Source organism: Mirounga angustirostris, unplaced genomic scaffold, assembly GCF_029215605.1.
Source record: "Mirounga angustirostris isolate CCGP_5_RB_7025 unplaced genomic scaffold, mMirAng1.0.hap1 SCAF_1, whole genome shotgun sequence".
Classification (NCBI taxonomy): domain Eukaryota; kingdom Metazoa; phylum Chordata; class Mammalia; order Carnivora; family Phocidae; genus Mirounga; species Mirounga angustirostris.
This window is the reverse complement of record NW_026991709.1, coordinates 47473304-47485903: the sequence shown is the minus strand read 5'-3', so window position 1 is coordinate 47485903 and position 12600 is coordinate 47473304. Positions and strand designations below refer to the sequence as shown.

General features: G+C 38.5%; 1 protein-coding gene across 1 annotated transcript in view; it reads right to left on the bottom strand.

The window, feature by feature from the left end:
• Positions 1-10230: 10230 nt before the first annotated feature.
• Positions 10231-12600, bottom strand: part of ADGRG7 (adhesion G protein-coupled receptor G7) — a 68825-nt gene continuing 66455 nt past the window's right edge. Inside the window, exon 16 of the mRNA XM_064575423.1 lies at positions 10231-10646. Within this exon, the coding sequence (XP_064431493.1) occupies positions 10386-10646 (261 nt within the window). The 3' untranslated portion in view covers positions 10231-10385. The remainder of the gene's footprint in view (positions 10647-12600) is intronic.

Genomic DNA, 12600 nt, shown 5'->3' with positions numbered 1-12600 from the left:
AAACCACACAATTATGAACATATTCCCTGAAGGAAGTGAATTACACCACTGTTAATTTTCCTAAAAGGAGAATAGATCCTGGGGCAGGAGATAAGGAGATAAGGAGATGAACCTTAGCCTGGAATAAGGGGAAATAATTTCCTCTCTTAGACTCCCAGGAAAGAGGCACTCACTTGAGTCCTGCCATTGAGGAGAAATACACCGATCCTTGTTGCACTGGGACCAGCTAGAAGCTAGGAAAAGAGGCACCCATAGTGTGGTCTTGTGGAGAGGCTGGTGCATTTGGACTCTGAAAGCAGCTTGAGGTTCTTTATGTTATAATTACTTGATGCTTCATCCCCAAACAATTAGAAATCTTTTTAAATGTTAAAACCTATTCCCAGCTACCACTGTGGAAATTGAGAGATGAGGTAGTGATGTTTCCACAGTAGGATCTGCACAAGGCAAGAAGTGAGAAATGAGAGAGTAAAGCATCATTTGGAAGCCAGATCAGAGACTCAGGTGACATGAGGCAAGAAGGATGTCTATGCAACATTAAAGCATTTACCCAAGATTCTCCAGAAATATACATTTTAAAATTTTTAATGATGAACTTTATGAAAGATTTTACCTCCTGCTATCCCGGATGCAGGCCTATAATGTGATTAAGCATGAAATCAAGGACACTTGAGTTTATTTATGTCATAGAGCAGGTTTAGAGAAGCACACAAAATTATCAGTTGAGTGTGTCAAATTGCCCCTTTAGGTTATAAACACCTTAAAAACCAAAACCATATCCTGTTCATTTTCTTGTTTCAGCTTAATACTAAATTGTCCACAATACTTCAGTAACCTTTCCTCTTCCTGATCCTATAGAACAATTACATTTTTAAAAATAAGAACATAATGAACAGCTGGAACTCATTACCTAACCCAAGTATTAAAACATTACCAATAAAGGGGCACCTGGGTGGCTCAGTCGTTAAGCATCTGCCTTCGGCTCAGGTCATGATCCCAGGGTCCTGGGATCGAGCCCCGCATCGAGCTCCCTGATCAGTGGGAAGCCTGCTTCTCCCTCTCCCTCTGCCCTGCTGCTTGTGTTCCCCCTTTCGCTCTCTCTCTGTCAAATAAATAAATAAATAAAACCTTTTAAAAAAAATTACCAATAAATTATGTCTCCCTGTGTGCTTCTCCCAGAGGTGGTCCCTGCGCCTCTCTCCTGAATTTTTTTTAAACATTGCCTTGTTTTTAAGTCTTCTACATAATTTAACCATATATATATATATATATATATACATATATATATATATGCCTATGGGATGTGTTGTCAGTTTTATTTGTTTATAGGCATTATGTAGAGTATCATCTCTGGTTTTCTGGAACAATTTTTGCACTAAATATTATGTTACTAAGATATCCATATTGTGACATGTAGCTGGAATTCGTTTATTTCATTGCTGAATAATATTCCTTTGGGAGAGTATACCACAAATTTTTAAAATCTGTTCTATCAAAATGTATTTAGATTGTTTCCAGTTTCTGCTGTGTGCCTCCGTAAACATCCTTTAGTGTGTCTCTTGTACAAGAGTATCTCTTGTTACATGGATTATTGAATAGTAGATTATGCAAATACTTAGTTGTATAAATAATGCCAATTCTTGGTATGACTAAGACTTTTGCGGGGGGAGGGAGTGTAAATGGTATCTTTTTGTGGTCTTATTGAAGACCATAAAGATTACATTATAACCCTGACTTTTTGTACCAAACATTTGACAATTAGACTTTTGGTCCCTTTCGAAATCTCGTGTGATTGTTCTGTATCCTTGCTTATAATTCTGTCTTTGAATATATTGTTCACCACCATCCCTGCCTTCACCCAACTTGAAGGTTGTGATTATATTCTCTCTCTCCTTCCCAGCATCTGGCATTGATTGCCTGAGTGAATAAGAGGTACTCGATGAGTAACTGTTGAGTCAGTAAAACAGTTATTACTGTTACCACAGTTCCTGATGATACAGTTCTCTGTACTTAGGCTCCCAATAAATGCAGGTGATAACTGGCCAGGGAGTGATAACCTGAATTGAACTAGTTATCACGTTTACCAAGAACATGGCTTCTCCTGCTGTATGTGTAGACACTGATTTTAGTTATGCTGCCTTTCATTAGTGAAGCCAAAAAGGCTGTTATCATATAATTAGCACGTTTTAAACACTTATGGTCACATTTATTGGGATAGGCATTAAGAATATTGTTCTAGGGATTCTATAAGTATTTACACCTTTAAAATGCTATTAGAAAGCATCTTACCCCCTTTTTTTGTGGAGAGTTTAGAAAGGTTCTGAGTCAGAAAATTGAATTTCATGCTCAGATGTGCAGATGAATCTGGTCTTAAAAGAATACCAAGAATAGTCTTGAATCAGAAATGCTGGAAACGTGAAGAAAGGCGAAGCAGTGTAAGGAAATACCTTTGACCCACCTGTAGCAAGGGGAGAATTGAGGCACTAGTTCAAAGGTTACTTTCCTTGTTCATGGACTTCTGAAGAAGGGTTAGATTTGAACCGTGGTTTTGAGAGTCAACTCACTTGCATACCACCTTCTCTTTCTCCCTGAAAGTCTGTGGCTAGAACGCTTCAACAAGAAGGGAAAATCCCAAGAATGAAAAAGGTAGAGTCTCAGACTAGACGGGAAACGGGACAGAGACTATGAGCCTTGAAGCAAGTTGGATAAAGCCTGTGTTTCATCATGTTGTCTTTTAGTAGTATAAATCATTTTGAAAGTTTCAGTCATCTCTGCTACCCTCAGGGGAACAAAAGAAAGGATATAAGTTCCTCCTTGGGTGAGAATGTCAAAAGAGAAGCTATGTCCCTCCCTGAGAATCAGCTGTGTTGTAGCAGCAGTTGCTAAAGAAAGGACTCCAAACAGAAGGGGAGACTCATGACAACCAAATGGGAGCCAGTTGGTCAGGTTGGCCTCCCTTCCATTGGCCAAACATAAAGATCTGTTTGGGTACACAAAGGAAGCTACCACTCCATGCAGAGATGATGAAGGAGAAAAGAATGATATTTTTACTCTGTAACTTTGAGGGAGTCATTCTTAGCACTAGCTGAGGAAAATACTTTAGTCTGTCCTACCAGCTGCATAATCCAGTGAGACCCTAAAATGCTTGTCCTTATCATGGGGTTCTATATCCAACCCCTATTTAGAGAAATTGCTTCCTTGTAGGCAGTTCTTCCTAGGTTTTATATACCTAGAGGCTGGCACCTCCTAGGTATTCAATGTATATTATTGAATAAAAGAATACTAAGTTCCCCACCATTCTAAGGGGTAAGCTTCCAGAAACACAGAACAGCCATCACTGGTGAGTTCCTAGCTCCCTAGCAGTATAGGATTTTATCTCTGAGAAATTTGGAAGTGTTCACTTTTCTTCATTTATGTCTCCCAGAGACAGAGCTGAGTTACATCTGTGCATTCTGTCAGAGCTTTGGTTGAAAGACTAATGCCTCAAGACCTACAAGGAGATCTCACAGTTTTTCATTTGACTAAGAGTAGGGGGTTTTTTTGTTGTTGTTTTTTGTTTTTTTTGTTTTTTTTGGCTCTTTTAAGAAACCCAGATGTCAGATTCCAGAAATCATGCATTGTCAAATCATAGTCTGGGTACTGAGAGGCTCTCACATCTCTAATCTAACATTTATGCCAACGATCTTGCTTTCAGTCCCTCCATATAAATGTATAATTAAGCAGGGCATTTTTAAAAAGTCTTTTCAATGAAAAGCCACTTACTATAAAAGGTGCAAAATACAACGAGATGCCAATTTTCACATATTAGTTTGATTAAAAGAAGTTTCATAACACTTTAGAGGAAAAGGTATAGCAACATAGACATTCACACTTTGTTGTGGGGGCATAAATTGATACAAACTATTTAAAGAGTGGTATGGTAACATTTATCAACATCCAAAATAGCCAACCCTCTATGACCCAGCAATTCTATTTCTAGGGTGCCAGAGAAACCCTTGCACGTGAGAACACAGATATCCCCTACTGTGTTATTTTCAGGTAAAAGACTATACAGCAATAAAAAGAAACATACACATACAGTTAGATCTCAAAAACATTTTATTAAATGAAACAAGCAAGTTTCAGAAAGTTATGTTACTGTGCAGGAAAGAGTTAACATACTAACTGAAACTGCTATCCTTAGAAAGAACAGCTTGTAAGGTTGGCCTATGACTAGTGTCTAGGAACTTGGATTTCAGGAGCAGTCCCACTATTCTTTGATAAGAATGGTGCATTGAACCTAAACTGTACAACCAATGTGGCTTATGTTGAACACCTGCTCGCTTTCTGGGAGTCTGGAATTTGGGGATATGCCAGCCAGAGGGTGCCTTTGTGACCAGCTCCGAATAAACACCCTGGGCACTGAGTCTCAACATTTCACAAGTGTTGTCCCAAATCATTGTGGAGGAATTAAACACATCCCATGTGATTGCACTGGAAGAGATCTTTGGGAAGCTTATGCCTGATGTCCTCCTGACTTCAGCCCATGTGACTTTTTTCTTTGCTAATTTCACTATATAGTGTTCTGCTATAATAAATCAGAGCCATGAATACAATTCTATGCTGAATCCTATGAGTGCTCCTGGTGAATCACTGAACCTTGGGGTGGTCTTGGGGCCTACTGAATTAGTTCCCTAAACCATTTATGTAAAAAAAAGGAAAAAGCATGACACTATGAATTTCTGCGGTTATATAATTTTATGTATACATATTTCTCGAAACCTGGAAGGTACACACCAAACTTATTACAGTGGTTAAGTGTGAAGAGACAGGGAAGGAAGAGAAGAGGGGCCTGGGTTTAATAGAAATTAGTCAAAGGGCACTTTGGCTCTATCCGGCGTGCTGTACCTTATTTCCTTTTTTTGAGAAAAATATATTCATGTAATACCTAGATGGGAAAATATTTTTAAGTTAATTTAAAAATAATTTCAGCCTGCATGTAGACTCACAAAATTTAAGAGCTGGTGGGGAATTTAGAGTTCACCTAGTCTTAACCATACCTTTAAAAAGGTAGAGCCTCAGGCTTCTACCCTGAGAGGCACGTATTGCCTTGAGTCACATAGCTTGTAGTTGGGACCACAACACCCAGTCCAGAATGCTTCCCTAATCTGCACCTGCTTGGTAAGTACTGTGGCCAGAAGAGCCAGTCTTCTTTCTTTGTTATTGCAAAGTCCAGAAGTATCAACTGTTACAACATGGTTGCATAGCAGCTTCTATCAAAGTTCAGCAAATTATCAATGTTATACTTCGACGTGTAACAAGAGCTGTACTGGAAGAAGATAAGAAGTGGACTACAGTTCTCTGGGGAATGTAGTTTGTAAGCGATAATAGCATTAAATCATACCACTCTGCTTTGCTTTTATTTTTTTCTTCTTTGTTAAAATAGGGGGTTAACATATTAAGCAATGGGACTTTTCAGAAACATGATCAGTTGCTTGCAAAAAAAGATTTATATCCTATTTCTACTTTTAAAATACTTCACAAATAAGGACTTTAAAAACTAATTTCCAAGTTCATATATTGCTTTGGGGGCTATAAAATGGTACAACCACTTCAGAAAACTGTTTACTGGTTTCTTATAATGTTAAATATACACTTACTCTATGACTCAGCAATTGCACTAGTAGGTATTTCAAGAGAAAAGAAAACACAGAGACTTATATAAAAATATTTATATCAGTTTTGGGGACACCTGGGTGCTGCAGTCAGTTAAGTGACTGGCTCTTGGTCGTGATCTCAGGGTCCTGGGACTGGGCCCACGTCTGGTTCCATGCTCACCATCTTTAGTGACCCACTGGTGATACTGAAGCATATCTTTGCATATACACAGCATTGTCAAACTGCGCAGCAACACTGAACATTACACATGACTCTTTAGTGTGTGCCCGTAGCAAACTGGCATGGATGTGAACATGCTGCATTTCCAAATGCAATAGGCCTTTTGTTCATTCAAAATAGTATGCCCTCTCATTTGGTAGTATACCCAGGTGGACACTTTGAAGAAAATGCAATGCCAATTTCAAGTAGTGTCAGAATAGCTGTGTTTTGGCCAAGATAGGTTTATTGGTTTGTTTGTTAAGAAGTATGTGACTTGTGTGATCATGTTTCCCTATTTATGCTGGATGTCAGGAAGCTATGGTCTAATCTGAGACCACTCCTAGCAAAAATACAAGACCATCTGACATGTTTCTTGGGGATTACCTTCTTTGCTCCTTTGATTATTTTCCCTTCCTACTGATCTCCTTACTTAGTCAGTTTTTCAGCAGGTTTTGTATATCTTTTTCCAAATACACATTTAATAGGTTACATATATGTAAATGAAGTAATAGATGATGCATATGTAACACTACTTTGAATCTGAGTTCTGTATGTGTGTTTTAATAATTAGTTGCTAATAAAACTCCTCTCCCAAGATTTAGTGTTTTATCTTTAAGAAAAGGTGGATGGGGCGCCTGGGTGGCTCAGTTGGTTAAGCGACTGCCTTCGGCTCAGGTCATGATCCTGGAGTCCCGGGATCGAGTCCCGCATCGGGCTCCCTGCTCGGCAGGGAGTCTGCTTCTCCCTCTGACCCTCCCCCCTCTCATGCTCTCTCTCTCTATCTCATTCTCTCTCTCAAATAAATAAATAAAATCTTTAAAAAAATAAAAGAAAAGGTGGATGGACACAGAGACAGATAATATGAGAGGAAAAAATAACGTTGTCATGGAAGGCTACCTGCCTGCTGTACAATATAATGAAGAGTTAAAGACGTCATGTATCTGTCATACATGATTCATTTGGCCTTGGTTGACATATTTATGTCCCTGTTCTTCATTTTAAAAGTTCCTACATTGTCCCTAACATATTCCTTAACACAAAATGAAAAATACTCTGCCTGTATTAGGACATATAAACTCAAAAAAATGCTAAATGCTCCATAAATCTTTTGCACATTTTGAATCAAATGCAGAGTGAGCATTTCATTATATTAAAAAGAGAACAATGATAAATTAGGGGAAAATATTTTCACCAAATGTAATCATTGAAAGGCTAATACCTATAATAAAAGGAATTCATACAAATTTATAAGAAAAAATAATAGCTCAATTGATAAATGGACAACACAAATAACTAAAAAATAAAATACCAAAGTAAACAAGTATATAAAAAATGTTTATGGTACTCCAAATGTTGGTGACATTATAAATTAGTGCAATGTTTTCTTTTCTTTTTTTTTAAGATTTTATTTATTTATTTGACAGAGAGAGACACAGTGAGAGAGGGAACACAAGCAGGGGGAGTGGGAGAGAGAGAAGCAGGCTTCCCGCAGAGCAGGGAGCTCAATGCGGGGCTCGATCCCAGGACCCTGGGATCATGACCTGAGCCGAAGGCAGACGCTTAACGACTGAGCCACCCAGGTGCCCCTAGTGCAATGTTTTCAAGGCAATATAATAATAAATACAAGGAATGTAAACAAATGTCCATAACTTTTGACACATTTATCCTAATCATTAGAGTTTACCTTAAGGAAATAATAAAAAAGAAAGGAAAAAATATATATATACCAGTTTATTAATCATGAGTCACTACAATATTAAAAATTTAAATAAGCTGGAAATCCAATAGAACTTAGTAACTTATGCTATATTATGCAACCAATTATTGTAAGGACAGCATTACTGGGTAATTTAAATGAAAATCAGGATAAAATTTCACTTACTATAATTAGTTACTTAAATTCTTATGTTTCAAAAAAAGAGCATAAGAAAACATGGAAAAACAGCCATCTTTGATAGGTTAGGGAATTATGAATTTTGCTTTTTTGAAAAATATACTTTATAAATATCTTCCAAAATTGTCATTACATAGTCAGCAATGTTTTAAAAATGCGAGTAGGAAGCCATTTCCTTTCTCAGTAACTGTCCCCCCACCCCCATGCTTGCCCCAGGAATGGAACCTAATCCTGGTATCTCTGTCTTGGACCTCATCCAAGGAGCCAGGTAAAAGAGGTTGCAGGGAGACGTATTAAGGGGGTTCCACAGAGCCAGAGAGCTCCAGTGACTGTCAGGTGGGTAGGATACAATTGGCACTTTTGGTCCAGGTTTCCCAAACATTTGCAAAGAATGCCAAGTTCTTTTGAATAAGGCAATGAGTTTGAGAATAATCTCCCTTGGTTGGTAACAGAAAAAAAAAAAAAAAAAAAGAGGAAAGGTGAACTTCAAAACGGGAAGGGTAAGAGAAAAAGCAATCCCAAACTCCAACAATTAAACAAGCAGCTCTGAACTGTCAGTTTAGACCCAGGAAAGAAAAATCTAAAGGTCAGGATAGTTTGTTCCCCCAAAGAAACTTCATGTGCTGCCACAAGCAGAAAGGCTACAGGGCACTGTTATCACACAGAATAAATCAGAAACATGGAAAACTGGCTCCATGTAGTATCATGAGAACCAATACTCCGAGTCTCCCTTTCCTGAAATTTTCTTTTTAAGTCACCGTTTGGCTCCTATCACCCCTGTACTTGCTCTTCAACTTCCAAAGCACCAAATAATTAATTACTGCTTTCCTTGCCCACCCCATTCAAACTCTGCTCAGACAAGGATCTAACTGGCTTATTCAGAGTAAGGGAAATGATTGATGAGCCCATCTTCGATGTACTGTCCAAGCTCCACTCCAAGATATCCTGTCAACGAGGCCATTCCCCATCCCTCCACTTCAGAGTGGGCATGGGACTCAGGCTGACCCAGTATTCCCTGAACACAAAGCCTGTGGGCACATGTGGGCACATGTGTGCACATGTGGGCACATGACCAAGGAAGGTGTGCCAGTTTTTTGGTTCTTTGCTCTTCCTGCCCCTGCTTTACCCTGTATCACAAGGAACTAGGCCCCACAGTTTCCAGGCTCAGCTGACCTTCACTGAAAGGAGGTTGCAGGGCAGGAGAAAGGGGATGTCAATGGCCAATATTCAGCCATGTAATCCAATTTGAGGATGGAGCCAAACACAGAAGGACAAAGACCCAGGATACAGGGAGATATAAAGAATCCTAACACATTCTTTGAATTCCTTGCTTTTGAATTCTAGACCTAAAGTTGGCTCCATGTAATATCATGAGAACCAATTTTTATTATCATATCTTTTATGTATTATCATATATTATCATATTATCATATTAGTGTTATTATCATATATTTTATGTATTATCATATATTTTATGTCCTAAACCAGGACACTTGAGAGTAAAAGGGGCTGCTAGTAATACATAAGTCAGGATAACAGGTACAAATTAGAACTGGTTCAGGCAAACTAGAACATATAGTTACCCTACCTAAAATCAACTCAGCCTTTGAATTTTATAATTAATTGAGCCATTAAATTCTCTTTGACCCTTAACCTACTTTGAGTTGATCTCTATCACTAACTTCTTGACCACTGCATGAGGCAAAGGTTTAAATCAATAAGAATTACTTCCTAAGTGGTAGAATTTCAGGGTAAGCAGACAAGCATCGTCTGCTGTCTTATCCCCCACAATATGTATGTAAAGTTTGCACATTTTTGGTATAGCCATTCCAGGAAAATTATAGGGAATTTTGGTTGCTGTACTCCCAAGAAGACTGAAAAAGTGCAAAGAAAACTAAAATCACCAAGGGAACACATATATACTCCACTCTCAGGCTAAAGGAGGCTCTTTGGTGATCTTTCTTTTCACTTTAAAGAGTCTCAGTGTCACTTCAATAAAAGGAGAGATGTATCAAGAACCAGAAGGAAATATACAAAGGCTTCAGTAACCAGCTCATTTTTTTGTGTCTCACTGCCCATTTCTTATACAGCTAAATCCTCCAGTCACCAAAACATGCTCTTTTTTTTGAACAGAAAAAAAAATCCCTTTCCAGAGGTTAAACTGGGTGCAAAATCCTGAAGTAGAAATAAAAGTATAAGCACATACAAATTAAAATATTTACAGATCAAAAGTATTATTATACATAAGCAACTCCCTGCAGGGTTCATTAGGAGTCATTTTGTTCTGGAAGATATATTTTTCTCCTCATGTTCTTTTTAGTAAATTGTAAAAGAATTTGTTTTACCAAAGTTTGTCACATTTATCATATAAGTAACAATGATAACTTGAATTATCTTGAATGCTGGGTGGAATTCTTCACTTCATTCAGGTGAGAATCTATTGAATAATAGAAAAACTACCAAATCCATTATCCCTGATGATAATAAACAACAGGTTTTACCTGATTCTTAGCCTTGAGCAAAATATATTGAGGGAGACTTTCTGGGAGGACTGAGTAATAAAGGAAAGAAACAGAATAAGCAAAATTTAATGTGAGTTGTACAAAAAGAGGATTACAAAAGGTAATAGTTTCACTGTCTACATGCTTGAGTCTGCTTGGTCACTTTCAGAGAATGTTGTCTCTTCTACAATTACAGATGGTTCCAGCAGCCTAAAGCGTTCACGTAGGGCTGGAAATGACCTGAGCGTGTTATACATCCTTACACGCAGCCTCAGGGGGGCCACTGAGGGCAGCAACCTCACTCTCCCAGTTGACTGCGACAGCAACTTCAACACTTTGGAAGCTTTACTCTGGAAGACTTTTGTTTTGACAGTGTAGAGGATAAAAATTTGTAATCCCTGGCAGATAGAATAAAAGTTTAATGTTAGATCAGCATTGAGATACAGAATCAGGGAAGAGATTTATTTTACTTTGCCACCCACCCTTCTCATCATGCACAACAACTCCCCAACTCGAGTTTACATCTGCAGCAGCTGAACACTTTGTTGTCTCAGAGGGCTGAGGTGATGTTCTTCTACTATGGAAAGTGCTACATGTAAGCAGTAGAGTTCAAAGACCTGAATTCAGGTCCCAGTTCACCACATGTTGGCTGTATCACTGAGAGGCGCTCTCTCTTCCTGATACCAATTGGGTGTCCCTACAATTCAACTGAATTCTGACACTAACAACCCCAGAGTTAGTGTCAGATTCCACAGGTTAAGGCTTAGTCCTATGACTGCCTTCACTTCAGATGCTAGTCAGAAATATTGGGTCCCCACATTACCCATACTTCTGTCTGACTTGACAACAAAGTCGGGAGTTCCCACAACCCACCTCCCTGCTTCAGGTTTGATAATTTGCTAGAACTACTAACAGAACTCAGAAAAGATCTTTACCTACTATTACCTGTTTTTTATAGAGAATACAACTCAGGGACTGCCAAATGGAAGTGATCCTGGAACAAGGTATGGAGGAAGGTACACTTCCTTCCTCGCTCTTCAATATGTTCACCAACCTGGAAGTTCTCCAAACCCCTTCATTTAGGGATTTTTACGAAGGTTCCATTATATGGGTTTGGTAATTATATCATTAGCCATTGGTGACTGACTCAATCTCTTGCCCCTCTCCCCTTCCTGGAGGTGGGGCTGAAAGTTCCAAGCTTCTAATCCAGGTTGGGTCTTTCTGGCAACAAGCCTCCAGCCTGAAGCTACCTAGGGACCCCAGCCACCAGTCATTCATTGGTACACAAAAGACACTCATATCACTCCACAGATTCCTCGGATTTTAGGATCTATGTGCCAGGAACTGAGGACAAAGACCAAATATTTATGTTTTAGTATACCACAGTAACTTCGCTTTTTTCCTAACATCTTTTATCTTCAGTTTCTGAAGGAGGTAGATGCACTGTGGGTCAGTTAATTCTTCTTCCAGTTCTAACATTCTATGATTGTATAGTTCTTGGCATTTTAGTAACATAACTAAAAATCTCATGCATTTAAGAAAAAAAATTGTAAGCACTTCTATTCATTGCTTTTCTGTCCTTTTGATTCTGATACAAAGATCAGATGTGCATGAGAAATTAATCCACAAAAGACTGAACACATTTTCTGTGCACTTTTAAAATGAAAACTGCCCCTTAATCCTATTGTTATCAGACACTGCTTTTCATTTAATCCTCATCATTTAATCCTTCTCATTTAATCCTAACACCAACCCTATATTAAGCCTTACTATCCCCATGTTACAAATGAGAAAACTACAGCTCAGATAAATTAAGTAACTTGCCTAAGATTACCCAACCAGTAATCACTGGAGTCGGAGTTGGACTCAACTCCATTTGGTTCCAAAACTCTTCTAGCCAACATACTACTCTGCCTCTTGCTTGAACTGCAATAGAAGGATATTATAAAGTATATGACAGCATCTAAGAGTCCCCCATTAATTTCTCATTAACATCCTTTGTTGGAAATAACAGACTAAATGACATCTGTAGTTGAGTAACAGTATTGTGCCAATGTTCACTTCTTGATTTTGATGATGTACAAGGGTTATAGAAGATATTATCATTGGGGGTGTGCCTGGGTGGCTCAATTGGCTAAGCAGTTGCCTTTGGCCTAGGTCATGATCCCAGGGTCCTAGGATCGAGTCCCATGTCAGGCTCCTTGCTCAGCAGGGAGCCTGCTTCTCCCTTTCCCTCTGCCTGCTGCTCCCCCTGCTTGTGCTTGCTCTCTTTCTCTCTCAAATAAATAAAATCTTTAAAAATAAATAAATAAATAAAATTTTTTAAAAAGATATTATCATTGGGAGAGCTGG